Genomic DNA, 27,888 nt, shown 5'->3' on the forward strand with positions numbered 1-27,888 from the left:
ACATTTAGGAGCCAGTTGTTGAGATATGGAAACACCTGGAATCCTTGCAGTCTCAAGTGAGCTGCCACTAACTTAAGTTACCTACTTTCACATCTAGCTTCTCTAGTGCACACTGCAGTGTGCATTTTTTTTTCATCTTACCTTTAAGCATCCCTGTGACTAGCACTTTCTCTAATACCTGCTGGAAAGCACTAGGAAGCCTTAAACTGATACAAGCACTCAACTCTCCTTGTTAATAAGGAAAAATTAATAGTAGGCACTAAACAGCCTATAATTGCAAAGTACCTTGCTAAGGTAAGGGAAAACAGCTCCTGTACTTTACAAAAAAAAAAGCACCAAACCAGGCATGTCCAAGGGTCAGCTTCCGGTGATTTCTCCTGTCCACCTGGTGAATCTGGGCATACTGGGGCAATGCAGCAATTGCCTCATGTACACAGACAACCCTCTCCTCCTATCACCCAACACTACAACCTGTGAGAGATGCACTTACATAGCCAAAATGGAAGCAAAGCTCTCTCCAACCAAGACTGTGCTAGACAGTCAAGAGGAGAAGGTTAACACCCATACTACACCTCAAGCAACACAAAGCCCTTCTAAACCTACACCACCAACACCCACACATAGCAACATTAAATCCACATATGCAGAGGCCCTTAACTGTAACCTGCCCAAGCAACAAGGACCTCTGAAGCTGAAACGCAAACAAATACCAATCACAACCGAAGTGTCACATAGTTCACAACACCAGTGTGCCACCCAGCAGCAGCCCCTAAGGCAAGACAATGTACCTAACACTTTAGTCATAGGTGATTCTATAGTCCAGCACACTGATGCCCCTCTCACCAGGTTGAACAAGGAGAAAATTACAGTCAGCTGCCTGTCTGGTGCCAGGATCCGCCACATAACGCATGCACTCAAGTCACTCCACAACAAGTACAAATATGACTCTGTCATTGTCCATGTTGGAGTGAATGACTTGAGACGTACCTCCCTGGACTACATGAAAAGAGACATGGAAGAGCTCTCGGATCATGTGGCCCAGGCAGGTATGACCCTAGCCCTGAGTAGCATCCTTGTCTTCACCCAGAATGATACCACAATACAAGGACAAAATTATTAACTTCAGCAACTGGCTAAGCTTCTGGTGTCATTCAAAGGGGATCTAGTATCTGTGTCTCGGACGACATGATTGACAGACCACGATGCTTTGCCAGAGATGGTCCGCACTTGTCGCCCCTGGGATTCAGGTTACTGGCTAAGGCTCTTGCCACCCCTATAGTGCCTTTTTTAGGCAAAGTTCAAAGGACAAAATCACCACTATAACAGGTACAAGCATGCAAAATCTGAAGGTAATGCTACTCAATGCTAGAAGTCTAAACCTCAAAATGCACTCTCTCTCGAGGCACTCCTAAAAATGGAGAACATCGATATCTGTGCAGTAACTAAGACCTGGTTCAAGGCTCCAGAGAGCACTCCTGCAATACCAGGCTACAACTCTTACCACACTTTTTGGCCACCAAACCAGGACCGAAACACTAAAGGTGGAGGAGTGTCAATATTCACCAAGGATATTCACACCACCAGGCTAGTTGCCCAACACAATGCATCTGAAATTCTTCAGGTGCAACTAACACTAGGTAAGACTGCAATCCAAATTGTAGTTTGCTACAGATCCCCCACCATACCCCAAGATTCTCACCTATACCTTTCTAAACATACTAGGAAATATTAAGATAGAACCAAACACCCTAATACTGGGTGATTTTAACTACCCTGCCATTAACTGGGAAAACTACTCCTGTACCAACACCTTTGCCCAACGGTTCTTGGAATTCATAAATTCCAACGCCCTGGATCAACTAATCCATAGTCCCACCAGGGGGTCCAATATCCTAGACCTGGTCATTACCAACATGGGAAATCGATGCTCCACACCTATGGTCATCCCCTCATTAGTCAGGTCTGACCATAAGCTAATCACCTTTAACATCCACATCCCACCCCCACCCCCCAGTAAGGAAACCTCCATAAAAAAACTTCTCCAAAGCCAACTTCATGCTATCCAAGTCAGAAGTGACAAACTTCATGACACCCATGCAGGTGGGAACTGAAAGTTCAACTGCTGAATCCTACATTAAGGCACTGTATGAGCACATCCACTCATGCATGAATCGTGCCATCCCAAATAGAGCCAAGATGCTCTCATCCAAAAAAAGGAAGCCAATCTGGTGGTCCCCTGCCATAAACAAACTTTACAACAAAAGGAAGAAACTGTTGCAGAAAAGAGGAAAATCTCAGGATGCAAAAAACTCCCTTACAAGCCTCATTAAGAAACTGAGATCCCTCATAAAATCCTCCAAAGCTAGTTACGAAAATAAAATTGCCAAAGATTCCAAAGACAACCACAAGGCATTCTATAACTATATCAAGAATCTAAATGGCAATGCTCACATCTGCTCTGAGCTAAAACAGAATGGCATTAAATATACTGATTCCAAGGATATTGCCAATATCCTGGCAGATCGATTCAGTGCCAACTTCACCCCCCTCTCACCTCCTAAATGGCCCATCTCAATACCTGAAGATTGCCAAATTCCAGTAATAACGGCCACACAGGTAAAAAGCGCACTCTCCAAAGCTAAGAATACAGCATCCATGGGACCAGATGACATCCCGGGTTGTGTACTACATGGACTACAATATGAACTGGCACCTCACCTAAGTGTCATGTTTAATCATAGCCTCACCTCAGGTTTCGTGCCCACTGAGTGGTGCACAGCTACAGTTATCCCACTCCACAACGGGGGATCCACCTTGGATCCCGGAAACTACTGTCCCATCAGTCTGACAAGCCTTATCTGCAAGGCCATGGAGCGTATTATCATGGAACTTATAAACAAAGACATTGGCAACCTTCAAACACTGGACCCCACCCAGTTTGGGTTCGTGAAGGTCCGATCTTGTCTCCTGAACCTGATTGACTTCTTCGAATCAGTCTCCAGAGCCATGGACAAGGGTAAGGTGGTCCACACAGCCTATCTAGACCTTGCCAAGGTCTTTGACACCATCCCCCACTCTGGAATCAAAGATAAACTTACTAAGCTGGGCATTAATCCCTACGTCACCCAATGGGTTGCTAACTGGCTTACTGATGGAACCCACACTGTAAAAGTAGCAGACTCCAAATCCAGCTCCAGACAAGTGACAAGTTGAGTACCTCAGAGTTCAGTCCTGGGACCGCTCTTGTTTGGCATCTACTTCTCTGAAGTACAGGCCAACACTAAGGGGACTCTGGCTAACAAAATTCATCGCCAAAACAGTCAGGAAATCCTTCTATGTGGCACACCTCATCACAAAGGGCTTTTCATCCAGAAAAAAAGGAGGTCATTGTCCCACTGTACTCATCCCTCATTAGACCCATTAAAGAATACAACGCTCCATTTGGTATGTACCTCTCAAGACATCTGCAACTGGAAAGGCCGCAGAAATACCTCACTAAAAGAATCACAGGCCTAAAGCAGATGCCCTACACTGACCGCCTTAAAAACTCCAACTATACTCTGTCGCATATCGTCTACTCAGAGGCAATCTCTGCTTAACATACAAGGCCATGTCAAACCCAGAGCTGTTGGACATGCTACACTTAAAGAAATCCCAATCCCTGAGAGCCACATGCTCCAGGGATCTAAACCTTGTCATCACAATAAACAAAACATGCTGGAGGGATAGGTTCCTGACCCAGAGACTCCCCAGACTCTGGAATAGATTGCCCATACATGTCAAGCAGAGTGCGTCTCTGGTCCTCTTCAAAAGAAACCTTGACGATTGGATGGGAGAAAAGAAATTCACCCCAGGAATCACGTCAGTTGCCCTGCCTGACAGGGGTCCAGGGAAGTAAATAGTGTGGGAAGAAATAGCCAGGGAATTGTTATGGCTAGGCTTGTATAGGCCCTAGGGCTGATAGCCTAGTACCAACCTATGAACCTACTTAGTTCATAGGTGTTTACTAGGCTAATGACCACAAGGGCCTTTATAAACTTAGCCATGAATCCCAAATCTCTGACAAGTTCTGCTACCCTTGATAGGTGCAAGCATGGGCCTGGGAGAAGAACCACTTACAGGTTACCTGAGTGTATTAGAGACATGGGTGCTAAACCAGGGATGAATTTCCAGTTTCCCATCCAATTGTCCAAGTTGCACTTGAATTGGGTTAGGGAGGAACTTCGCTTCACATGGATATGGAGCCTTTTCCGTAGACGAGGTAGTCTCTGGGATACATACCTCTCTCTCCAGCAGGTCCTATTTATATCACAAGCAAGGTTTAAGTCTTTAGAATGGGTAATTCTGGTGCTGTGTTGTGGTCCATCAGTGTGGGGTCGGACAGTATGCCAGGCATAGATCTCCCTTCAAAAGCTTGCAGGAGACAGAATACAGGGCTTGGGCCTTAAGGTGGTCTACATAATTTACACCCTGTATTATTTTAGTGAGGAACCTCTGTGGATGTTCCAGTTGTTTGATATACATGGTTAATTACATACCAAAGGGAGCACTGTACTCAACGATAGGTCTGATGAATGCCAAATACAGTGGAACAATGACTTCTTTGGACTTAGATGACATACCTTTGTTTATACGTTGCACAGCACAGAATGATTTCCTCACCACTGTAGACATGCGACAGTCAAAGGCTAGATTACTATCTGTGTGTGCCCCTACGTCCCTAACTACTGGGTCAGCTCTAAGGGGTGTATTGTCAATATGATAATTACCATGGATGGATGACTTCCCAAATTATACTATTATGCATTTCCTGGAATTTAGTTTTAGTCCATGGCTCGTACACCAGTTGTTTGCCTAATTTGGAATCTACAAATTTAGTCAGCCAGAGACCACTGGCATTGGCCTTTACTTCCGACACTACTTCCATGCATTTGGTGAACATCCTGCGGGTTGTGATGAGACCAAAGGGAAGTACTCTGAACTGATAATGACTGCCTCCCAGCCGGAAGTGGAAAGAACTTCTGCAGCATCTGTTTATCTTGATGTGATAGCGTGTGTCCTGAAGGTCTATACAGCACATCCAGTCGCCCTTCTGCAGGAAAGGCAGAATGGACTGAATCATGACCATTTGTAGCTTTGAATTGGCAACAGATTTGTTGAGGGTGGTACAGTCCAGAATGGGCCTGAGGTCTCCAGTCTTTTTGAGCACTAAAAATAATCTGGAGTAGATGCCTGATCAGAGTTGGTCTGGGGGGGGGGGGGGGGGGGCACTTTGGATGACTCAGAGCAGCCTCGAAATTTCTATGGCTGCAGGCTCCCTCTGACTGGATGGAATACTGGGGAGGGTTCTGCTTAGAGAGGGATTTTGGAAAAAGGGTATTGAATAGCCTCTGGACATAATTTTTAACATGCAACAATCTTCTGTGATGGCTTCTCAGGCTGTTGGGTGTAAAGACAATCGTCCCCTGACTGCCTCTAGAGACAAGCACTCGGGCAATCCCTCAGGATCCCTGACTGGGTCTGTCCAAGAAGGTATCTCAAAGACCCTGGCTTTATCAGACCCCCTTTGCCACTAGAGTGGCGCCTGCCATTATAGCTATTTCCTCCTCTGCCTCTTGTGAATCCTGAAAAGGGACTAGAGATTTTCAGAACCATAACTTCTTACTTCCATGCTGGTTTGTGGAAAAGGTCCATTGTGGGGTGCAGAGAAGCAGATTACGATGGCAGATACAGTCTTTCCGTCATTTTCACTTTGGGAGTGTCTCTCTTACTGCTGCACCAAACAGAGTTGATCCTTCGAGATGGGCGTTGGTGAAGGACGACACGATCTTTCCATCCTTTTCACCTCGGGAGAGAGTGTCTCTTACCATTGGACCAAAGAGAGTTGATCCATAGAAAGGGGTGCTGGTGAAGGACACCTTGTAGGGTTCCGAGAAATTGCACAACCTGCAGCAAAGCCTGATCCAACCACCTGTATGGCCATCTTCTGCAGCATGAGAAATTAACATCATGGACGGGTTAGAAATAGACTCAAGGGTAGCCATCCTAGAGAAAAGGTCTTCTGTTCCTTAGCAGACATGGACCCTGGGGCAGAACTAGAGAGTTCTTTGACTAAGTCCCTCTGTAGTCTATTTACATGTGCCAAGTAATTCAGCGCTCGCAGTGTGAAGGTCGCTGAAGCTTAAACCTGCTTACCAAACCTGTCCAAGGCCCTAGACTCCCTTTTTGGTGGAACGAAGGTGGAGCTCTGCTGGACAGCTTTTTGGTGGCTGCTATCACCATGGGATTGACGGGAACATCCTTGATCAAATGGGGTTGGTCTGAAAAAGTGCTAAGAATCGCCGGGCTGCTTTGGGATTGGTTCCACTGTTGCCTTGCTCCCCCCCGACTCTGCATGACACAAGGTCAATAAAGGTGTCTGAGGGGAAGGGGGGTAAGATACCAAAAAAGTAGATGGGCCTGACACAAAAACTTCCAGAAACACAGATTCCTCAGGGTTAGGGTTTTGGGAAGACCAAACACTTTTTTGGTGTAGGATATCCATGATGTCTCCAAGGGAGACATCCTTGGGTGGTGATCTAGGGGACCTTTCCCCTTCATCGAGATCGGTGTCCTCTGTGAGGGATTCCAAAGGGGAATCCAAGTGTCTCCTTTTACACTAGTGCTTCCGCGGTCCTTGGTAGGGTGCTCAGGTGAGGTATCTGTGCGTGTTCCAAAAAGGAAGCAGTCTGGAAGCCTTTCTGGGCAGGCTGTCCCAGAGGAGGCAGGGTAAATGGCTCAGACAGAAAGGATGCTGGAGGGGGACTGGGGTTCAAAGCAAATTGAGTCTAGGCTCTTCTGGGTGCAGACAAAACCCACTGCACCACCTCAAATGCTAAGGGAGATCAAGACACAGAGGTCACCCCTGTAGGAGCCAAACCTATCAACAGGGAAGCTCCACAAATCCCTACTACCCCTGGATCCAAATGAGGAGTCGAAGCCTAGCTATTAAGTGCCGAGGCCCCAAGGGGAAGAGAGAGCTCTGAAAACGTTGTGGCTAACATCAACCCCTTGGACCAGACACCGAAGCTATGGCTCCAGGAGCCATTCTACTCTGAAATGGTTGGAGCCGGGTGAGTCAGAGAGACTATCAGTGTCAAGGTAACTGTACCTGTCAGCTCTGATGTCTCCACTCCAGTTAAGCTCGGACTCCATCACTCAAAAACCGGGGGTTGGATCAGAGAAGGAGATACTGGAGTAAAGGCACGGATATTGCTCATGGATCCAGAGGAGGACAGAGCAGGCAAGATCCTCAGCTGGATTTGTGCCCTCAGAAATTTTACCTTCACGCTATCAATCTCAGCTTCAGAAAGGCTGCCAGAGGACCTAGCAGAGGAAGCAATGCAGGCAGGCCTGGAGACCAGTCTTTGGGGGTGCAGGAGATGGGACTTGGGTCTAGATGTCACTGGCTCCAGGGAGAAACTATGGCTCCGGTGTTGAGGGGAGGCCTGGATGACTATAGGAGCCAAAGAAGTAGGATCTGATGGTTTGTTTGACTTGGCAGGAAGTTCCCCAGATTGACAGGTAGTACTAGGGGACCTCTTATGATCTTTGTGTTTTTTGGAGGGGATTTGAGTCCCTGAAGTGGATGGCATGGCAGATGAAGAGGCTGTTGAAGGAAGCAGGCCTTTCTGGATCAGTTTTTGTTCCTTCTAGCTATTAAAGCTCGCTGGTTACACCCAGCACAAATACTGCATGATGAGTCCAAGTGGGCAGCCCCAAGACACACCACACAATCAGAGCTGGCATCCGAGATGGGAATCTTGTGCCCACAAGACACATTTTTTGAAACACGTGGGTTTGGGGTCAGACATTCAGTTCAAATGTACCAGCACACACAAGGAAGAGATTCCAAGGAGAAAATCTACCAACTAAACTAAATTTAGCTAAATCTTCCTTTTTTTTAGTTAAGAGTAGAATACAGCTAGAAAGGGTTACGGAAGGAATAGGGGACAGTCTAAAGGAAATAAGTTCCAAAGACAATAAATTTGACGCAAAGATGAATTATCTAAAGAAATGTTGATAGGAAGGCAAAAGAAAAGGAAACTATACAAGCTTGTGAAAAAACTCTCAAAAAAACCCAGAGGAGCTTAGACAAACAGATTACCAATGCTTGACAAACAGCGGCAAACAAGATCTGAATGACATGGAGGAGAGGAGCATTATGGGTAGTGGAGGAGCTCCGACTTTGGATCCTGAAGCTTTAGTATGCGGCCGAGTTGGAGTCGAAGCCTAGCTCGGATCAGACCCCACAGGCTGAGGAGCAAATGAAGGCAACATCAAATCTAAAACCTTGTTCCTACTCAGCTGACAATTTTCCCCTTTAATACCTAATCTAGCTGCAGATGCAATAGCATACTGAATCAGCACTCTTAATAGATCAATAACAGAATCTTGTGTCCCTTTACTTGAGGAAATTGGCACATATTAGCACCTTACATAAAGGAGGTAATTCCACTGGCCTTACAAATTTCCTTCCCACAGCCATCCTGCCTCCCCTCTCTCAAATCCTTGAAAGAAGTATCCTGCAACAATTTCTCCACTATCTCTAACAAACTAAGCTAAGTACTAATATGCAACATGGATTTCGGTCAGACTACAGCACCTCTACTGCATTACTATCATTTACAGACACTGTCAATAAAGCTTGCAACTGTAATAAACTTGCATCTACAGTATTTCTAGATCAAAAACCCTTGACATGGTGTCTCACAATAAACTCATCAATCAATTTTCCACCCTGGGTCTAGCATCTCCATCTATTCAATGATTCTCTAGCTACCTTGCAAACAGGTGACAAGCTGTAGAATGGCATACCTTTTAACTTCCCCAAGAGACCCACATGGATGCATTCTTGGCCCTCTTCTAGTCAATATTTTTATCAATAAGCTACACTCATCTTCTTGTGAAGGCATCTTGATTCAATATGCAGATGACTCCATCATCTATCCTTCAAACACCTTAGCACACCTTCAAGAAATCACTCAACAAGCTGTCATCTCCACTGAAACTTGTCTTACAACAGCACTCCTCCTACTCAACAGTGAAAAAAATAAACTCCTCCTCTTTACCCCAAAAACTCACACCCCTAACAGAGCATCTTTCAAATTCTTTTCAGCAAATGGCACTGAAAATGAATGAGTCCACCATACCAAACTATGTCTCACAACAGATGAGGATCTAAATCTGAAACTCATAAAAACTAGGCATGCTATACACAAACATTTTCTGAGCACACCCACAAAAATCTTCTGCCCTCCCTACTCCATGTAACATCAATTCTAATCAATTTACAATCCTTCATAAGAAAAAACTTGAAAGCTGCACAGCAAAATTGTCAGGTTTGCTACTAATTCATCCTACTTTACCCATCACTGTAAAGCTCTGCATACCCTTAGCTGACTGGTGCTCCTCCAGCTCTCCTACATTCAACATATAACAATACATAAAATCATACACAAACCATTAGTTTGCTCAGCTGGTAACCCTTTAATCAACATATATTTTCCAAAAAGAACTCAAATCAGAAGGCAAACAACTTCTCACCATAAATAAACCAAAACAGAACCCCCTTGACAAAGCCTATACTCATACTCAGAAGCAAAAAATAAATAAAATAATGGAACTCCTTACCTCTAACCACCAGAACAATTTCTAACCTACCCACCTTGAAATGCTCCCTAAAAAATACCTTACAAAATCTTGGACCTGTGCCAATCCTGGCTGAACTTAACAATACTTCACTCACCCCTTTCAACCTAGATCACACTTCACAACTCTCTTCAGTCTCTTATTCAACTTTTCTTTGTTTTCCCACTACCTTACCATATTCACAATCTCTGCAGACCTTTCCACTACCTCTTTATCTTTCCTCCCTACTCACCTCAGCTACCTGAAGACACCATACCCTGCACTCTTATAATCTCCTTCTATCCCTCCTTCTTCCTTGAATAATCATAATATGAATCTCTCTCTCATACTTAATCACTCAATTTCACCTCACTGTCTCTAATCATATAATCTCTCATATCTCATTACATATCTTACTAAAGTTGTGGCAAGTCTCATTTATCACATACTAATCCATGTAAAAAATAGGACTGAGTTTTTCCTCACATATTTTCTCCAACTCATGTTACTGTTTTTCACCGAATTCTACTATGAAAAAAGAAGTTATGTCTTACCATAACGTTCCATCTGTGTTGTTGATTCTCGTTCAGTCATTACGTCTGGGTAGTCTGTTTCGACCTCGGAACCATACCGGCCATCTTCCAAGCTTGCGTCAGCCACAAACTCTCGAGCTAAACTCTTACCCAGAATTCCCCTCTCCCTGTTACCTCAGATTGAGTTTGCAAGTCAAAAAAGGTAGAGGCTACCTCTGGTCAAATGACCTAACGGAACCGGATGGTGGGATCCACTATAAGCCTCAGGAGGGGGAAGGAGGGAGGGTCGTAATGACTGAACGAGGATCAACAACACAGATGGAACGTTATGGTAAGACATAACTTCTTTATCTGATGTTAATTCTCGTTCATTCCTTACGACTGGGACAGTCTCTCCAGCTACCTTTATTCCTGGGAGGCTCTCATGGAAGGACATTTCTGAGCACCACTGAACCAAAAGATGCTCTTCCTCTGGAGGCCAAATCCAATTTGTAATGGTTGATGAAGGTATGAGGTCTAGCCCAAGTTGCAGCTGCACAAATGTCATGTAAAGAAATTCTAGCATGGAAGGCAACAGAAGTTGCTACCGACCTTGTGGAATGAGCCCTTATGGCTGTAGTTAGAGGGATATTGTGCTCTTTGTAAATAAATGTTACAATGTCTTTTAACCTTTCAGCCAATGTGACCTTAGAAACAGCACATCCTAATCTAGGTCCAGAATAGGCCAAGAATAACTGATCTGATTTGAGAGAAGCCTTAGTTATTTGCCTGTGAATGTCTAGGGTATGTAGGCAATATTCTCCCCTGTTAGAGTGATTGGGAAAGAAAACTGGCAAATCAATGGTTAGGTTAATGGACATTTCAGAGATCACTTCTGGCAGAAAGGAAGGATTAGTTCTCAATGACACTATCTTTATGAAAGGTCAAGTAGGGCTGTTTGATGCACAGAGCTTGAAGTTCAGAAATGCGTTTGGCATAAGTAATGGCAACCAAGAACAAAGTTTTCCATGAGAGAAACTTGAGGTTGCATGAAGAAGCTGGTTCAAAAGGTGACTTTGTCAGAGCTTACAGGACTAATGACAGGTCCCATGGCTGGGTAGGTTCTCTAAATGGGGGTTTCAAATTATTTACGCCTTTTAGAAAGGTCTTGCATAATTTGTGTGACATAAGGGAAGACTCTTGGACACCATTGTGAAAATTAGATATTGCAGCCAAATGAACCCGAATGGTAGAAGCAGAGAGGCCAGACTGGAATAAACTTGACAGGTATTCCAGTACCACCAGCACTGGTGTTGAAAAGGAATCCATCTGCTTTTCCTTACGCCAAATAATAAACCTTTCCACTTGCTGAGATATGTATTTCTGGTGGAAGACTTATGAAATGCAATAAGAATATCACATACTGGGGAAGAAAGATCATTCTGCCTGGCAATCACAGGAAGTGAAGGAGCCAAGCTGTGAGCTTCAGGCTGTTCAAGTTGGGGTGAATCGGGCTCTGCGGATGGGAGATCAACTCCAGAGTTGGATCGAGAATCCATGGTTGATCTAGCAGGTGAGGCCATAGAAAGGGGAACCAAATTTGACGAGGCCAATATGGCGCTATGAGGATTACTTTGCTCTTCAACCGGTGGCTTTCTTCAGGAACTGGGGAATGAGAGGAAGAGGGAGAAAAGCATAAAGTAGACCAGAGGGCCAATCATGGACTAGAGCATCCCTGGGTGACTGTCCCCAAGGGGGAATGAGGGCGAAGTAGTTGCTGCATTTATAAATGATCAGGGATGCAAAGAGGTTGCAGCAAGGGAGACTCCAGTGGTTAAAAATCTCCGGTGCTACTAAAGGATTCAGGGACCACTTGTGAGGTTGTAGAATGCACCTGCTGAGTCTGTCTGCTATCATGCTGGAACTCCCGGGAATGTGCGTTGCGATGAGAAAGTGGTTGGTAACTATCGCCCACTGCCATATTCTCATGGCCTCCCGCCAAAGTGGGTAAGATTTGGTTCCGCCTTGTTTGTTGGATGTACCAGACTAATACCATGTTGTCTGAGTGTACCGCAATAGTCCCTGATGGCAGTAGGGGGCTGAATGCTTGCAACGCTAGAAGCACCACCCTCAGCTCTAGGACATTTATATGCAGATAGGCCTCCATTTTGAACCACGTGCCCTGTACTGTCTTTCCCTGAAATAGCCCCCCCAATCAAGGAGGCATCTGTGGTCACTGTAGCCTTGGGATGCTGGTGGGGGGTAAAAGGACGAGACCACTGTGACGGGTTCTGTGACATCCACCAAATTAAGTCTTGTTTGCACCTCTGGATTACCCAAATCTTGGATGATAGAGGGTACTGGAAGGGATACCACTGGGCAAGTAGTAGCCATTGTAGAAGCCTCATGTGGAACCTCGCAAAGAGGACAATAGTGATGGAGGCTGCCATGGAACCCAGCAGCTGGAGAACAGAATGCGCAGTGGATTTTTCTCTTGAAAGGATCGGTATGAGTTGTTGTTTTATCCTTAGGATTCTGTGGTCTGGAATGGATGCTCTGCAGCTTTTTGTATTCAACAGGACCCCAATGAATTCTATGGACTGAGACAGGGTCAGGTTGGATTTTTGCCAGTTTATAGTTATGCCTAGCCTTCCTGCGGTGTGAAGAGAGTATGCCAGGGATGCTTTCAATAGATGTCTGGTGGGGGCGGTAATGAGCCAGTCATCTAGGTATGGAAGTGAGCTGTGACGACTGCCATGCACTTTGTGAACACTCTGTGGGCTGTAGAGAGTCCAAAGGGCAGTACTCAGAACTGGTAATGACTGGCTCCTGCACTGAAGCAAAGGAATCTTCTTGATGGTCTGTCCATCTTTATGTGGTAGTACGCATATTGAAGATCTATAGAGCACATCCAATCGTCTTTTTTCCAAGAGTGGGAGGATAGACTGAATTGGGACCATCCGGAACTTCTGTACCTTTACAAACTTGTTTAATCCACTGAAATCCAAAATTGGTCTCCAGTCCCTGGTCTTTTTTGGCAACAAAAATAGTCTTGAGTAGAATACGGATCCTATCTAGTCTGGGGGGACTTGGATGACTCTTTTTCCTAGCAGCTTTGAGATCTCTACTGCTGCTTCTTTTCCTTTGACTGGGTGGAACATCGGGAAGGTTTCTTAGGGGGACGGGACAAAGATGGAAGGGGATAATGATAACCTCTGGCTATCTTTTGTACCCAAGAGTCGGTGGTAATGGTGAGCCAGGCAGAAAGGTACAAAGAGAAATGACCCCCAACCGCTTCCAGAGGAAAGCAGTTGGGCCGCTCTTCAGGAGCGCTGCTAGGATTGACCAGAGTCGTCTTCTCTGGAACCCTGGTTACGCGGACCTCCTCTGCCCTGAAAGGGGCATCTTCCATATGAGTTGCCCCCTCTGCCTCTAGGGGAGAAATTGGCTTGTGTGTCACAAAAAGAACCTTGAGACTTTTTGTGCCACATCTTCTCGCTCTTCTGGTTTCTGGAGAAAGTCCGTTGAGGGGAAGAGTAACGGATGCCCACGGCAGCAAGGGTCTTACCGTCCTGTTCACATCTAGCCAGTGTGTCTTTCACTTTGGGTTCAAATAAAGAGGCTTCAACGGGAGCGTTCAGAAAGGAAGCCTTGAAGAGTTCTGCGAGGTCACACAGGCGCATCCAGGCATGCAGTCTCATGACTATGCCTGCACCCACTGCTCTAGCTGCTCCTTCTGATGCATGAGAAATCAGACGCATGGAGGAGTTAGATACTGATTCTAGGATGGCTAACTGTGAAGCCACTTTGTCACGGACTTCATCAGACACAGCTCTGGCCAAAGTTTGACAGCTCAGAAATTAAGTCTCTCTGAAGCCTGGTAAAATGTGCCATATAATTCAGGGACCTAACCGCAAAGGTCACTTATGCAAAGGTACGCTTCCTTAATCTGTCCAGTGCCCAGGACTCCTTGTTGGGTGGATGGACAGTCTGGCTCTTCTGCCAGATCCTTTTTAGTTGCGGCCACCACCATGGCATTGACCGGAAGACCTTTGGACCAGTGGGGGTCAGTATCTGGAGGGGACAAGATTTAATCTGGCCTCCGGGGAATGTCTTCAACGGTGTCAGGAGCCTTCCATGCACGCTGCACGACGAGCCAGACAAGTTCTTCGGCAGGTGGAGTAACCCAGGAGGTAGGGGGCTGGGCACGAAAGGCCTGCAGGAACACAAACTCTTCAGAGGTTGGGTTAGAGGGCTGCCAATCACCCCTCTTTGGTTAAGGATTTCAAGGATACCCCCAAAGGATACCTCAGAGGGTGATCAAGGGGACCCTTCTCCATCATCAAAATCTATGTCTTCCATGATGGACTCTTCTGGGGAGCCCACATTCTTCCTCTTACACAAACTCTTGTGATCATCTTCCCCAGAGGGAGATGCTGGGGAAGACAGCGCAAGAAGGGCCTCCTGTGGCAGTGTATCCTGAGGCCCTTGTGACTGGTGTCTGCTAGGCGTGGCTTGTGTGAGTTGCGGCCCAGAGGAGGACGGAAAACTTGGTGGCACAGGATTGCCTACAGCGGGAAGAGCCTTCTCAATAAGTTGAAAGGCTGGTCCACCTAATGAGGGGTGGGAGCCTACAGTCACCCCTCCCCTCACTCAAGCAACCCAGCCTGTCGACTAGGAGTCTCTGGATGGCCATGGGATGCAGGAGAAACCGTGCCACAGCTAGCATCCTAAGAAGTGACAGGAGTAAAGGGTCTCTCCTGCCAAAAAGGCAGCTGCGGTTCCTTATTGAGGTATACAAAAGGAGCCGCAGCAAGGGAAGTCTGTGTTCTAGGAAGGGGTTTAAAGGCTGAAGATGACAGAGAAGAACAAGTAGGGATCTCTGAGGAAAAATGTTCCCCTCCATGGGAGGGCTAGGTCTTGGGAGGTGGGATTCCTCTAGCCGAAAGCAATTGGCCCACATGGCGTGCCACATCATGTTCAAAGAGGCTTCTAGTGGATCTCATGGACATAGCTGATGGAGAGTCAGGTCTATCTAGAGATGGAGTACACCGAGAGCCCGCAAAGGGGTCTTTAAAAAGAGAATAAGTCACAACAGCAGGTAGGATAGGTGTCTGCACCGTAGGCAACGGTGATGTAATGGCTTGTACTATCAGTGTCTGCACCGAGAGAGTTGTCGGTGCCGAGAACAGAGTCTGCACCGACAAGGTCGGTGCCGTAGAGGTAGTTGGCACCGTAGTCGGTGCCAAGAGAGTCTGCACCAACAAAGGAGTACTCTGAACCGACTGGAGAGTCGGTGCAGAGAGCACTGTCGGTGCCAAAGAAGGTACAGGCGCTAGAAAATCCCTTGACATCGTAGCAGTCTGCATAGACTGAAGATCGGTACCAGTGAAATGGTCTGAGCCGAGGATCCCAGCAGTTCCAATGCTGAAGCACACTCGGTGCCGTAGTAGGAGACAGTGCTGACGGCTTCGGACAATTTAACTTTCTTTGGTCTCGGTTACTGGGGGTCCGCAGCAGGGGACGAAGGAAGAGATTTAGTCTTCTTTAGGTTGTCTTTCTTTCTATGGGAGCTAGGAGGGGATGAAGCCTCCGACTCAGAAATAGCCTCTGTAAAGGGGGGTTTTCATAATAGCCTTTAAAATAAGTTTGTTTTTCCTCTCTAAGAGGGTCCGGGTTGAAAAATTTTTACAAATCCCACAAGGTAGGTCGACAATTCAGTGAGGTTCACCCAAGCAGTACACACAATGCATGTGCGTCTGAAGTAGAAATCTTGTGGCCACAAGTAGTACACCTCTTAAAGGCCGGACATACTTTCTTTTCTGCCATGATAGGTGAGAGAAAAAAACAGATAGAAAGGAAAGAAAACGGGAAAGTAGAGTAACAGCTATGGTACAAAGGATACCCGAAGGTACAAGGGGAAAGATTACCAATGATGGTAAAACAGATAACACGGAAAGAAAGAGGGAAAACACGTAAAAACAGAGTCGCTAGATGCGATAGGTAAGAAACAACTATACAAATAAATTTCCTTGAAGAAAGGTAAATTTACGAGGTAATATATCAAGAAAAGTAACTTAGCTCAAGAGCAATGGCTTGACACGACTGAATGGCGATGCGGCAAACAATCTGAGGTAATAGGGAGAGGGGGATTCTGGGTAAGAGTTTAGCTTATGCGAGCTTGGAAGATGGCCGGCTCGGTTCAGAGGGCGGAACTGACAACCCAGATGTAAGGAATGAACGAGGATCAACAACATCAGATCATACGTTCTATGTTTTTCTTATTACGTTTTTTCACTCTTGTAGTGTGACATGAAACTCTGTGATTTAAAATAATTGAATTTAATGTTTTGTAATGTAGAATGATACTTTGTTTTTTAAATATCTGTACTTCATTTTTTTGAAATATTGTGATTGTGGAGCTCATCTCCCTGGGTCTTTGCTGAAAATGGGCACTTGCTGGCCTAGTCAGACTTTCACAATAAATAAATGTCAAAATAAATAAAAATATTTTTGAAAGAAATTACTAAACAAATGAGTTACACATTTAATGAAGAATGTATTACGTAAAATTTCTCTGTAGCACTATTGTTCACATTTAATGTTGCCAATATGTACATCAAGAATGACACAGCCTTTAATCTTTCCATATGTCCTATGAATATCATTAGCTGGGCAGCCTCTCGTAAAACCTCTGAACTAAATGGGAGAGTGTTTATGAAATGCATGTGCACTACTCCTTCCCCCTAGCCCCTACATATACACCGCATCTATAATGAGATCATACTTCTCCACCCCACACCATATCCACCTTGTAGATGACAGCTTACCTCAACACGACTCTCACTGTCTTGGTAATATGGGTACAGTGAGTCAGGAGAGGGTATGACTGATTCAAAAGAATAATGAAAGGGATTAAAATCTGGGACATTAGTGGGAGCTCCTTCTATTGGAGAAAAGCAAGTCTTACATGTACCAGTGTATACCCACATTAGTCAATATTAGATATTGCTGTTACATCTACTGCATACAAATATTCTAACTCTGTGTAACATAGCTGCTAAATTTTGTAAACTGGTAATCTGATTTCTTCCTTCTGTAGTGCCTAGAAAAAAAACTTCCTTGACTGCCATTGAAAACAGGGACTTATGTTATCAGCTGTAACAAAAAAAACAAACAAAAAAAAAAATTTTTAAAACATCATTTAAATAATTAACTTACTTTCAAGGATAAAATAAATCTCCAACATAATTTCACTACAACAAAACATTAGATAGTATCTGACAAAAGGAGACATTTCAAAATGGGAGGGTGAAATTCAAACTCCAGTGATAATCTGGTCGTTAGGCATCGAGTTCCACTGGACTTGAAAAGAATACTCAGAAAAGGGTGGCTGGAGTTGGCCTGGTTGGTGAGTAAAATTACAATAATTAAAACAGAAACAGAAATGGGCGGCCACTGTGGTGCAGTGGTTAGCATTGTCGCCTCACAGCAAGAGGTTCTCTGGTTCGATCCTCGGCTGGGGTGCCTTCTGTACAGAGTCTGCATGCCCTCCCTGTGGTCACGTGGGTTTCCTCCGGGTGCTCCGGTTTCCTCCCACATCCCAAAGACATGCTGCAGGTGGATTGGACACCCTAAATTGGCCCTAGGTGTGAGTGGATGTGTGTGTGTGCCTTCTGTGGAAGGTTGGGCGCCGGGCTGGCAACTCGACACTGTACAACTCCACTGCCAATCATGAGCGGACAGGTGATCCGCTGTGGCGACCCCTAACCGGGAAAAAGCCGAAAGAAGAAGAAGAAAACAGAAACAGAAATGGAGACTACCAGCTTAATATTTCTGCTCTTTAAAAAAGCATACTCCCAAACAAGATTTTCTGTGTTAGGTGAAGCTTATCACAGGAAAGCCAGAAGACTGCAACTTAAAATGAAAGCTCGTCGGGCAAATCACTTCTCCAATTCAAAGAGGTACAATAATCCTGTAATTCTGACCGCATAATGATTAAATATCACAGTGCAATCATACTTCAGTTCTACATCTTGAGACTTGCTAATATGGTCATAATAAAAAGGATGTGCTAATCATACTATAATAGTATGTGCTTTACATACGTACAAGTGTTCATCGACACCTGCCCTGGACTGTCTCTGATAGCAGAGCACCTGAAATGCAGCTCTGATTCCTAACCGCCTCCTCAGAACAGATGTCCGTACCGATGCCTACATACGAAAAGAATGAATGAAACAAAAATCAGCACAAAGGATTTTGTATACCTAAACTTGGTTTCATTGTAACAAACAGCAAGTTTCAAATACCTGTCACCATGTAACCTGCAAAAATGAAATGCAACAAGCAGAAAAAAAGTCATACATTTCCATTATCTGCTTTATCCAACTTAGAGGGAAGGCGGATCATGGCAAGAAAGGCAAAAGGTAGTAATCACAAACAGGATGTCAGAATACACACAATCATATGCACACTGCACTCTTACCATCTCTCCTACCTGCATGTCTGAGGGATTCAAGAGAAAAACTGAAACCCTGGTGAAAAACATCCACACGGTCACATGGAAAATATGCAAAATCAGAACAGAAGGCATCCCAGGTATGAAATGAAGTGTAAACAAAGTGCTGTGAAGCAGCATTTAAAGTGCAGACTTTATATGTACTACCCCAAGTATAATCAGGGAGACAAATTATTTACGACAACTCTTAAGCTGTACTGCAAAAATTTAGACTGCCTGTGAGATTTAGATCGTGCATAAATAGTTATAATATGGTCAAATTTAAAAGTTTTTAAAAACACAGTGAGACACTTCTGTATCACTATAAATCATTTTATTATAATATGGTCATTTTGATTTCTGGTTGATATACTATAATCACAAAGCTGATATATCAGCTATATCTGGACCTTATCGGTTGACCTGAATTCATCATTTCATCCAATCAAAATTACAATTTTTTTTTAACCAAATGGTGCTATACTCTAGACTGGCCACATGGCAGAGAATAAGACCCTTACTGCACCACAGACTAGACATGTTTGATTAGCTACATGGACGCTGGAGGGACCAGGTGTGGGAACATAGGAGTGAATGGACAATACTAGCTCACCCATTCTTGAGGGAGGGTGGCAACCTAGGTTGCTGCCAGGAGCATTAAGAGTCTGGCGAGCATACAGTTTAGTTGCGAGATTGTGCATGCAACCCTCTGAAGGCAGCAACTGTGGAACTCAAGGTCGCTGTGGGGTGGCAGGTTTTAAGGTAAAGGTAAACTGGGGGGGGGGGCTTAAGTGAGCCCATCAATCAGGTAAACAAGGACAGCAGCTGGAGGAATTTTATGGTCAGCTGCAGGGAGATATAAAGAGATCTTGTACTTTGGGACAGCCACATACTCTGGAACAAACTTACTGTGATACTGACTACAAAACACACTTGACCCAAGCTAAGTAGTTCATTTTTTAGCCAAAGCAAATACTTACAAATCAAAACAATGAAGATCTGACACTGTTAAGGAATATGCAAGTACATACATGCCCACTCACAGGAATAATCCACCTCTCTGGGGTGAACACTGGCAGATAAGTGGTTTGTCCAAACATGATTAGTGACGGTATTCCTTAATAATCGTCATTGGTTCTCCTGCACATCAGCTAACAAGGTTATAGATACATCTATTTTATTAAGGACCCTCTTTCATGGGTCCTGAAGCAAATACTACCATGAATGGAGATGGAGGACTGTACAAAAGTAGAGCTCATTAGGAAGAAGTCTGAAATACCGAGACAAAAAGTAAAGAACTGGTTCTTCCATTTGCTGTTGAGACAGTAAGGCATGCTGAAGGTATGCAGAAAAGACAAAATGACCATGGCATAAATATCAGCAATGGAGAAATTCCTGAAGCACAATCTGGAGGGAGCTACTCTACTATTAGAATGGATGTGGGGTGCACCATTTACATATGGTAGGTTTTGGTGAGATGGAAAAAGTTAATGCCATTTCCCATCAACTTGGAATGTATGCTTGGCAAATGCAAGTTACTTCCTCTCTCTCTCTCTTTCCTGTCTGATATAGGAAGTTGGACACCTAGTTAGTTTCCCTAAATTCATGTACAGAGTCAAATAACTGAACAGGTCTTATCCTGTTTCAGAAGGGTTTCCTTTGCTTAGATTTCTGTCCTCTGAAGTAATCAGGAGGTGAAAGGACTAGTTCAAGGACAAGTGAGTGCCACTTTCAAAGGAAACAGGAGTTCAATCTTAGAGGACCTAAACTCAGAAGACTCAAAAGGGGCTCCTGACTGAAGTCCTGAGATCCCATATACTGAGATGATCACCACTACAAATAGTTTATCAATAAATTAAACTCCAGCACTTCTAAACATATAGTCTCAACATTTGGCTGGAGAAGCCTGTCGATCTACAAGTTCAAGTCCTTTGCAGGAATTGATTGTGTCAAAGGAGGAAGAAGAAACAATACTTCCAAAAGAAACTGTCTGACTATCTAGCACTCTTCCAGAATCCTATCGTCCTACAAAGTCATGACTGACAGAAGCAACTACACAAGACTGACCACAAAATAGCTGAGAAACAACTGATACAGAAGTCTGTAAACATCATGAGCACCTGCAAAAGACCAACTGTATTGGTTTAGGTTACCATTCTACCCATGTAAATAACCTTTTTCCTTGAAGGCCCAAGTGGAATGTTACCTAGCTATCTTAAATTTTCTGAGGTTCCATAAGACAAAAAATGTCAGGAAAGGGGAATCTACGTTACACTATGGAGGATATTCAATGGATAGGTCCATTGGAGTTTCCTGCATTGCTAGGAACATGGATCACTTGAAATAACATACTAGTCTACATATAAGCCCACCTTAGCCGCTGTAGACAGGGTCTAGAAAAGGCTCTCTTTGAGCCTAAACTAGGGGAAGGCCCCAAGTGTATCTAATGGAAGTCCCACTAGGTACAACTAAGCCCTTGAACACACAAGACTCCTCACTGAAGACCTTTGGCTTTTAAAGTGGCAGAGGACAACACCCAGTTGCTAAATCTCCCCAAAACTGAAGTGTCAGGTAGCAAGACAGAAAAATGTACCACTCTCTGAAGCCAGTGGTGGTCTACCTATACCTCACAAAGGAAAGCACTAGGAAGATTAAATACAAACTCAAAGCATCAAACCCTCTTGGGGGCCAAAGGAGCAGTGACAGTGCCTCCAGGGTACCAAGGCAGCTTATCTGAATAGCGGATCGGAGGAAGGACTCCAAAGTTTCCCTTCCTCAGAGTACAGTGGGCAGACAGGATGGTGATGAGATGTAAGGGTATACTTTGCCACAAGAAAAACCATAAATGAGAGGCTGATAAAGGTGGGTGTTATAATAGCACAGGACAACATTCTGACCCACCTCAGAGAAAAAAAGGCCTGACATCCATGCACTTTCAAAGAAGGACTAAGACTGCCCCCCCCACACCACCTCAAAAATACAAAACAGTTAGTTATGTACTCACCATAACGATCGATGTATGTGGTCCATCTCGCCTACATTCTTTACTCACGGGTTCGGAGACGAGAATCGGCTCAGACTCGGCCAACTATTTTTCTAGCACGAAGTCTCTAATTGGCTGGGCTAACCCGGTATCCCAAGATGCACCTCGCCCTAGCCCCAGATCTTGTTTGCAACCATACCAATCATGACCCATACATTACCAACTCTGGAAGGGAATCCAGCCAAGGAAAGAAAAACAACTGACCTTGAAGGGTTCACAGAGCCAATGTTCCTCCAAATCCTCTAGGAAGGGGGCAGGTGGGGGGGTACATAAGAATGTAGGCGAGATGGACCAAATACATCGATCGTTATGGTGAGTACATAACTAACTGATGTTATGTGGTCCTATCTCGCCTCCATTCTTTACTCACGGGACAGCGTCCCCAGCACCTCTATCCTGGGAGGCTCATAGAAAGATACTCCTGAGAACCATGGAACCAAAGGAAGCCCGGCCCCTAGAAGCCACGTCCAGATTGTAATGAGTGATAAAGGTGTGAGGAGAGGCCCAGGTGGCCGCAGCACAAATATCATCCAGTGAAAGCCTGGAATGGAAAGCTATCGACATAGACATTGCCCTGGTAGAGTGATCTCTGACGGGAAAAGGTAAACTTCTACCTGCCGCAGAGTATATGAAGGAAATACAGTCTTTAATCCACTTAGAAATTGTGCACTTGGAAACAGGACAACCTGCTCTGTTCTCTGAAAAGGACACAAACTGTTGATCAGACTTCAATGAAACACAGCACAAGCAGTTGATGGTGCAAATAATCTTCTTTAATTCATTCTGGTACCTCGGCCTTTGCCTTCTCAAGGAATACATTTGTAATACACAACACCACCCCTTTTATTACACCTTCATATCAAATTTACATAATTAATTACTTAATCAATTAATCAAACAACCAATTTGTGAATAAATTGAGTAAAAGTGAACATGCACCCATATATTTCAAATTCTACTGGTATATTGTTTTTTACTGATTTATTTTCTTATTCAACCTTTTAAATTTTTTTTAATTTATGTCACTTTATACTCATATCATGAATTTCATTACATGTATATCATAAGAAAATCTCAAAAACGCTTTCATTGTGATTAAAAACTTTGTTTTTTGAATGAATTAAAAACTGTAAACACATTGATGTTTAAAAATAAACTTGTGTGTACTCAATAATGATATGAAGATGTAATAAAAGGGGTGGTGTTGTGTATTACAAATGTATTCCTTGAGAAGGCGAAGGCCGAGGTACCAGAATGAATTAAAGAAGATTATTTGCACCATCAACTGCTTGTGCTGTGTTTCAGTGTATTTTTGCATCTGCTTTTTCAGTATCGAGTTTTTCTACAATGTCGGTGAATGTCACAGCAGTTACCCCATCAGGAACATCTCAATCAATTCAACCGGTAAATTTCATTTCGATTTGGAAGGAGAGGGATGAAAAGTTGGCATCAAATGATCCATGGAGTGGCACTTTCACGGACTGTTCGTCTAAATATGCAGAGTTGGAAAAGGCAATGGTAAAGGAAGCAACTACTTTCTACGATTCTAAATTATTAGAAAAATATATCAGTTCCAATATAACTCCTAGGGGGTTAAGGGTGGAACGTTTACCTGCCTATGAGTTTGGCGACGACGAGGCTGATCTTTCTGCAGAATGGAAGGCAACCTCTCTTAAATGTACTTTGAGCTGGTTGGGTATCCTTGTCAAGAGAAACGAAAGGGTACTTGATAGAGTTCGTGCCTCTATCTTACAATTGCAGAGGGAGCTTATAAGTGAGAGTTCGGTTGACATTTTCGAGGGAAACATGGTCAATATAAAAGCCAGAGTAGCTAAAGTGGAGTCGGAGGTGATTACACGCAAGAAAAGAAAATTGATTCGTGATACTAAGGATCACGAGTCCGGCAAGCTGTTTTCTTGGCAATACAGCTTTAAAAGAAAGCGTAGTGCAAGGCGTGACGTCAGAGGAGCTCCGAGATCTGGTTCAGTGGGAGATACTACGATATCTTCAGTCGACATGGAATCTACGAGCAGGAAGAGTGTTTCTTTCGAAGACCTCAATCTGGAACAGGAGGCTGTTGTAGGTTCAAATGAAGGATCTAACAACTCGGGCCAAAGCTCGGGCAGAATAGAGGAAGGGGACGTCGTTTTCAAAACAAAAATAAGAGGAGATAACATTTGCTTCGCCAGTAACAGCATTTCCAACATTTCGAACAGCCAGTGTGAGGATATTCTGTTGCCACAAAGTAACGAGACTGTTCATGATTTTCAGCCACAATTTCACGAAGGTGAGCCCTTTCGCATTTTGAATCTTTCTGACTAACATTACTGATTTAAGCAAGGGGGTGTTATGCAAAGGAACAAAATTCGTTCCCACTAGGTTTCCTTCTTTGTCAGATATTTTGTTGGATGCGAAGCAATTTTGCAGGAAGTTGCATCGAAGAGCATTTTTTGCTGAGAATGAAGCCAAAGTGGAAGCTAGAAGACAAAATGACATAACAGATTCCATTTTGGACAGCTCTTGATGGACATTTCCTTACATCAAAATGATTTAATTGACATTTTTTCTAACGATGAAAATGTATCATGTGTAGATGGTTTTGGGTTTAACACGGGCTATGGTAGATTTGATGTTCCTAAAGTGCCTTATGAAAGCAATTTCAATCCGCCTAAAAGCAATGCAGCTATATGTGTTTTTGAAAAAACATTGTACAAGCAATTAGAACATGAGCATGAAAAGTTTGTTAGAAGTAAAAGATCATATAATTTAAGTAAGGATGAATGGAACGCTTTGTCAGTTTTAAAAGAATCTAACAAGTACTATGTATTTACTCAAGCAGACAAAGGGGGCAATTGGGTCATCTTGCCCAGGGAAAAGTACAATTCTGTTGCATTGGAGCTATTAAATGATGTTAGAACTTACACTAAACTGGCTTCCAATATCACCAAAACTTACAACTCTTTGTTATTAGAGATCTTAGAGAGGGGTGAGAGGTTAGGGTTCTTCACATCCACTGACGTAAGGAGGATACACATAAAGAATCCAAGAAATGCAAGATTCTTTATTATTCCAAAAGTTCATAAGGATTTAAGGAACCCACCGGGTCGGCCCCATCGTTTCAGGCAAAGGATCATACTTACAGAACATAGGGATTTTTTTAGATTCAGTGTTAAAATGTCATTTACACAAGGTACAAGCTCATGTTAAAAACACCAGGGAAGTAAGTGAGGAAATGAAAAACATTGTTTGGGAACAGGATTTTTACTGGGCCAGCGTGGACGTAAAATCTTTATACACGAGCATTAATAAATATTGGGGGTTGGAGTCCATAGAGAAAGTGTTAGGTGAAGGACCAAGGACAAACTACATCATTAAGCTTTTAGAATTTTCTTAACTCATAATTGTTTTGAATTTGAAGGTAAGTTTTTTCTGCAGAATGAGGGGACAGCTATGGGGGCACCTTATGCGCCCTCATATGCTGTTCTTTTCATGGCTCATTTTGAGAAATCCTTTATTTATACAAATGATTTTTTCAAGACCAAAGTAGTCAAATATAAAAGATTCATAGACGATCTCCTATTTTTGTGCAGAGGTGATCCTACGGATTTTGACAAATTCATTTTGGAAATCAAAAACAATCCATGTGGTTTGGATTTCACATATATTATGGGGGGCAAAAGCATTACAAATGTATTCCTTAAGAAGGCGAAGGCCGAGGTACCAGAATGAATTAAAGAAGATTATTTGCACCATCAACTGCTTGTGCTGTGTTTCAGTGTATTTTTGCATCTGCTTTTTCAGTATCGAGTTTTTCTACAAAGTTGATCAGACTTCCTAACCTGTTTAGTCCTGTGTAAATAGAACCTTAATTGCCTGTGCACATCCAACTGATTGAACCTGAACTCTGCTTTATTGGAAAAATTTGGAAAGAACACTGGTAACTTGATAGACTGATGGAGATTAGCAGTGGATGACACCTTTGGAAGGAAGGATGGGTCAAGTCTCAGTGAAACTCTGTCCTTATGAATGGTCAAATACGTAGGTTTAATGGACAGAGCTTGAAGTTCCGATACTCTTCTGGCCGATGTAATGGCTATTAGAAACGCTGTTTTCCAAGATAAAAATTTCAGTTCACAGGTGGCAGCTGGTTCAAAGGGTGGTGAAGTGATGGCTTGTAGCACAAGGTTTAGGTACAATGGCATGACAGGCTCTGACACAGGAGGGCAAAGTAGCCAAGCGCCTTTCAAGAAGGCCTTGCAGAGTTTATGGCCCATAAGAGAGGGCTCGTAAGATGTATGGAAGTTGGAGATTGCAGCCAATTGCACTTTAATGGTAGAGGGCACAGAGCCCTGATGGAAGAGCATGGCTAAAAAAATCTAAAACCGATGGAATCGGGGCTATGAAGGGGTCCAAACCTTGGGCCTGAGCCAAAATGGAAAACTTCTTACATTTGCTGGAATAAATTTTCCTAGCAGACTTATGAGATGAAGACAAGATGTGTACCACCTCCGGTGAAAAAGAATGCCATCTAATTATTGATGGAAGTGAAGAAGCCAGGCTGTCAGCCTGAGAGTTCGCAGGGATAGATGGAGCTGGCCTGACATGCGAGTCAGGAGGTCTGGCACTGGTCCAGAGTCCAAGGTCCGTCCACTGCGTACTTCTGAGGAAAGGGGAACCATACTTGTCGAGGCCAGTGTGGAGCAATAAGAATCATCCAGCTTCACAAGGATATGGCTTTCTGAATCACTCTTGGTATCAGAGGAAACTGAGGAAAAGCGTAGACCAGAACGGGAGGCCAATCGTGGGCTAGAGCGTCCCTGGGTGACTCCCCCTGTGGGGGGATCAGTGTGAAGTACTCGCTGCACTTGGCATTGAGGGGACTGGCAAAGAGATCGCAGCAAGGCTGACCCCCACCTGTTGAAAATTTGAACCGCCACTTGGTTGTTCAGGGACCACTCGTAAGGCATCAGAATAGCTCTGCTCAGGCTGTCCGCTATCACGTTGGACTTTCCCGGAATGTGCATTGCCACTAAGAACCGTTGGGAAGATACTGCCCAATGCCACACTCGCATGGCCTCTCTGTAGAGGGGATAAGACTAGGTTCCCCCTTGCTTGTTCAGGTACCACACTACGGACATGTTGTCCGAGTGAATCGCAATTGTTCCCAGAGGTAGAGAGTCTTGGAGTGCTCGCAATGCTAGAAACACCGCTCTCATCTCCAGAACATTGATGTGCAGATGTACCTCGTGATCTTGCCACGTGCCTTGGACCGTCCTGCCAAGATAATGCCCCCCCCCCATCTGGGAGGCATCTGTGGTCACCATGGCCACTGGAGACATAGGAATCAAGTTCCTCCCTTTGTCCAGATTGGCGGAACGTTGCCACCAGCGGAGGTCCTGTTTGCACCGTTCCGTGAGAAGTATCAAGTGGGAAAGAGGAAGTTTCTGAAATGACCATTGGGTGGAAAGGAGCCATTGCAGAATCCGCATATGTAACCTGGCCAGAGGCACCAGCATGATGGTGGTGGCCATGGAACCCAAAAGCTGGAGAAGTAACCTGGCTTGAACTCTTTTGAGGGGCAATAGTGCATGGATCTGAGACTGCAGCACCCTTATTCTCTCTTGTGGTAGAAAGGCTCGCATCTGAATAGAGTCTAGCTCTGCTCCTATAAAAAACAACATGCTGTGAGGGCAGCAAGGCAGACTTTTCCCAGTTTAAAGTAATTCCTAACTGCTGACACAGGGCTATGGTAGTCTCCCTGGCTTGAACGAGCAGATGCCTGGTGGGGGTGGTGAGAAGCCAGTCGTCCAGATACGGAAACACCTGGAATCCCTGACGTCTCAGATGAGTTGTCACCACTGCCAAACACTTGGTGAACACCCTGTGGGCTGTGGTGAGACCAAAGGGCAGGGCACGAAACTGAAAGTGACTGGCTCCCAGCAGGAAGCGCAAGTGACTCCTGGATGCCTTGTCCACCTTGATGTGGTAGTAGGCATCCTTGAGATCGATGGAGCACATCCATACTCCTTTTTCCAGCAATGGAAAAATGGACTGAAGCGTGACCATTCGGAACTTGGACTTCAGAACGTAGTGATTCAGTCGACTGAGATCCAGGATGGGTCTCAGGTCACCTGTTCTTTTCGGCACCAAAAAGAGACTAGAGT

The 27,888-nt window shown here is 44.3% G+C and overlaps 1 protein-coding gene across 1 annotated transcript in view; it reads right to left on the reverse strand.

Annotated features, from left to right (window-relative positions):
• Positions 1-27,888, reverse strand: part of TPCN2 (two pore segment channel 2) — a 1,483,468-nt gene that overhangs the window by 727,541 nt on the left and 728,039 nt on the right. The window contains exon 11 of the mRNA XM_044082617.1: positions 18,294-18,397. Within this exon, the coding sequence (XP_043938552.1) occupies positions 18,294-18,397 (104 nt within the window). The remainder of the gene's footprint in view (positions 1-18,293; positions 18,398-27,888) is intronic.

This window comes from Protopterus annectens, chromosome 9.part0, assembly GCF_019279795.1.
Source record: "Protopterus annectens isolate FY-2018-M chromosome 9.part0, PAN1.0, whole genome shotgun sequence".
NCBI lineage: Eukaryota > Metazoa > Chordata > Ceratodontiformes > Protopteridae > Protopterus > Protopterus annectens.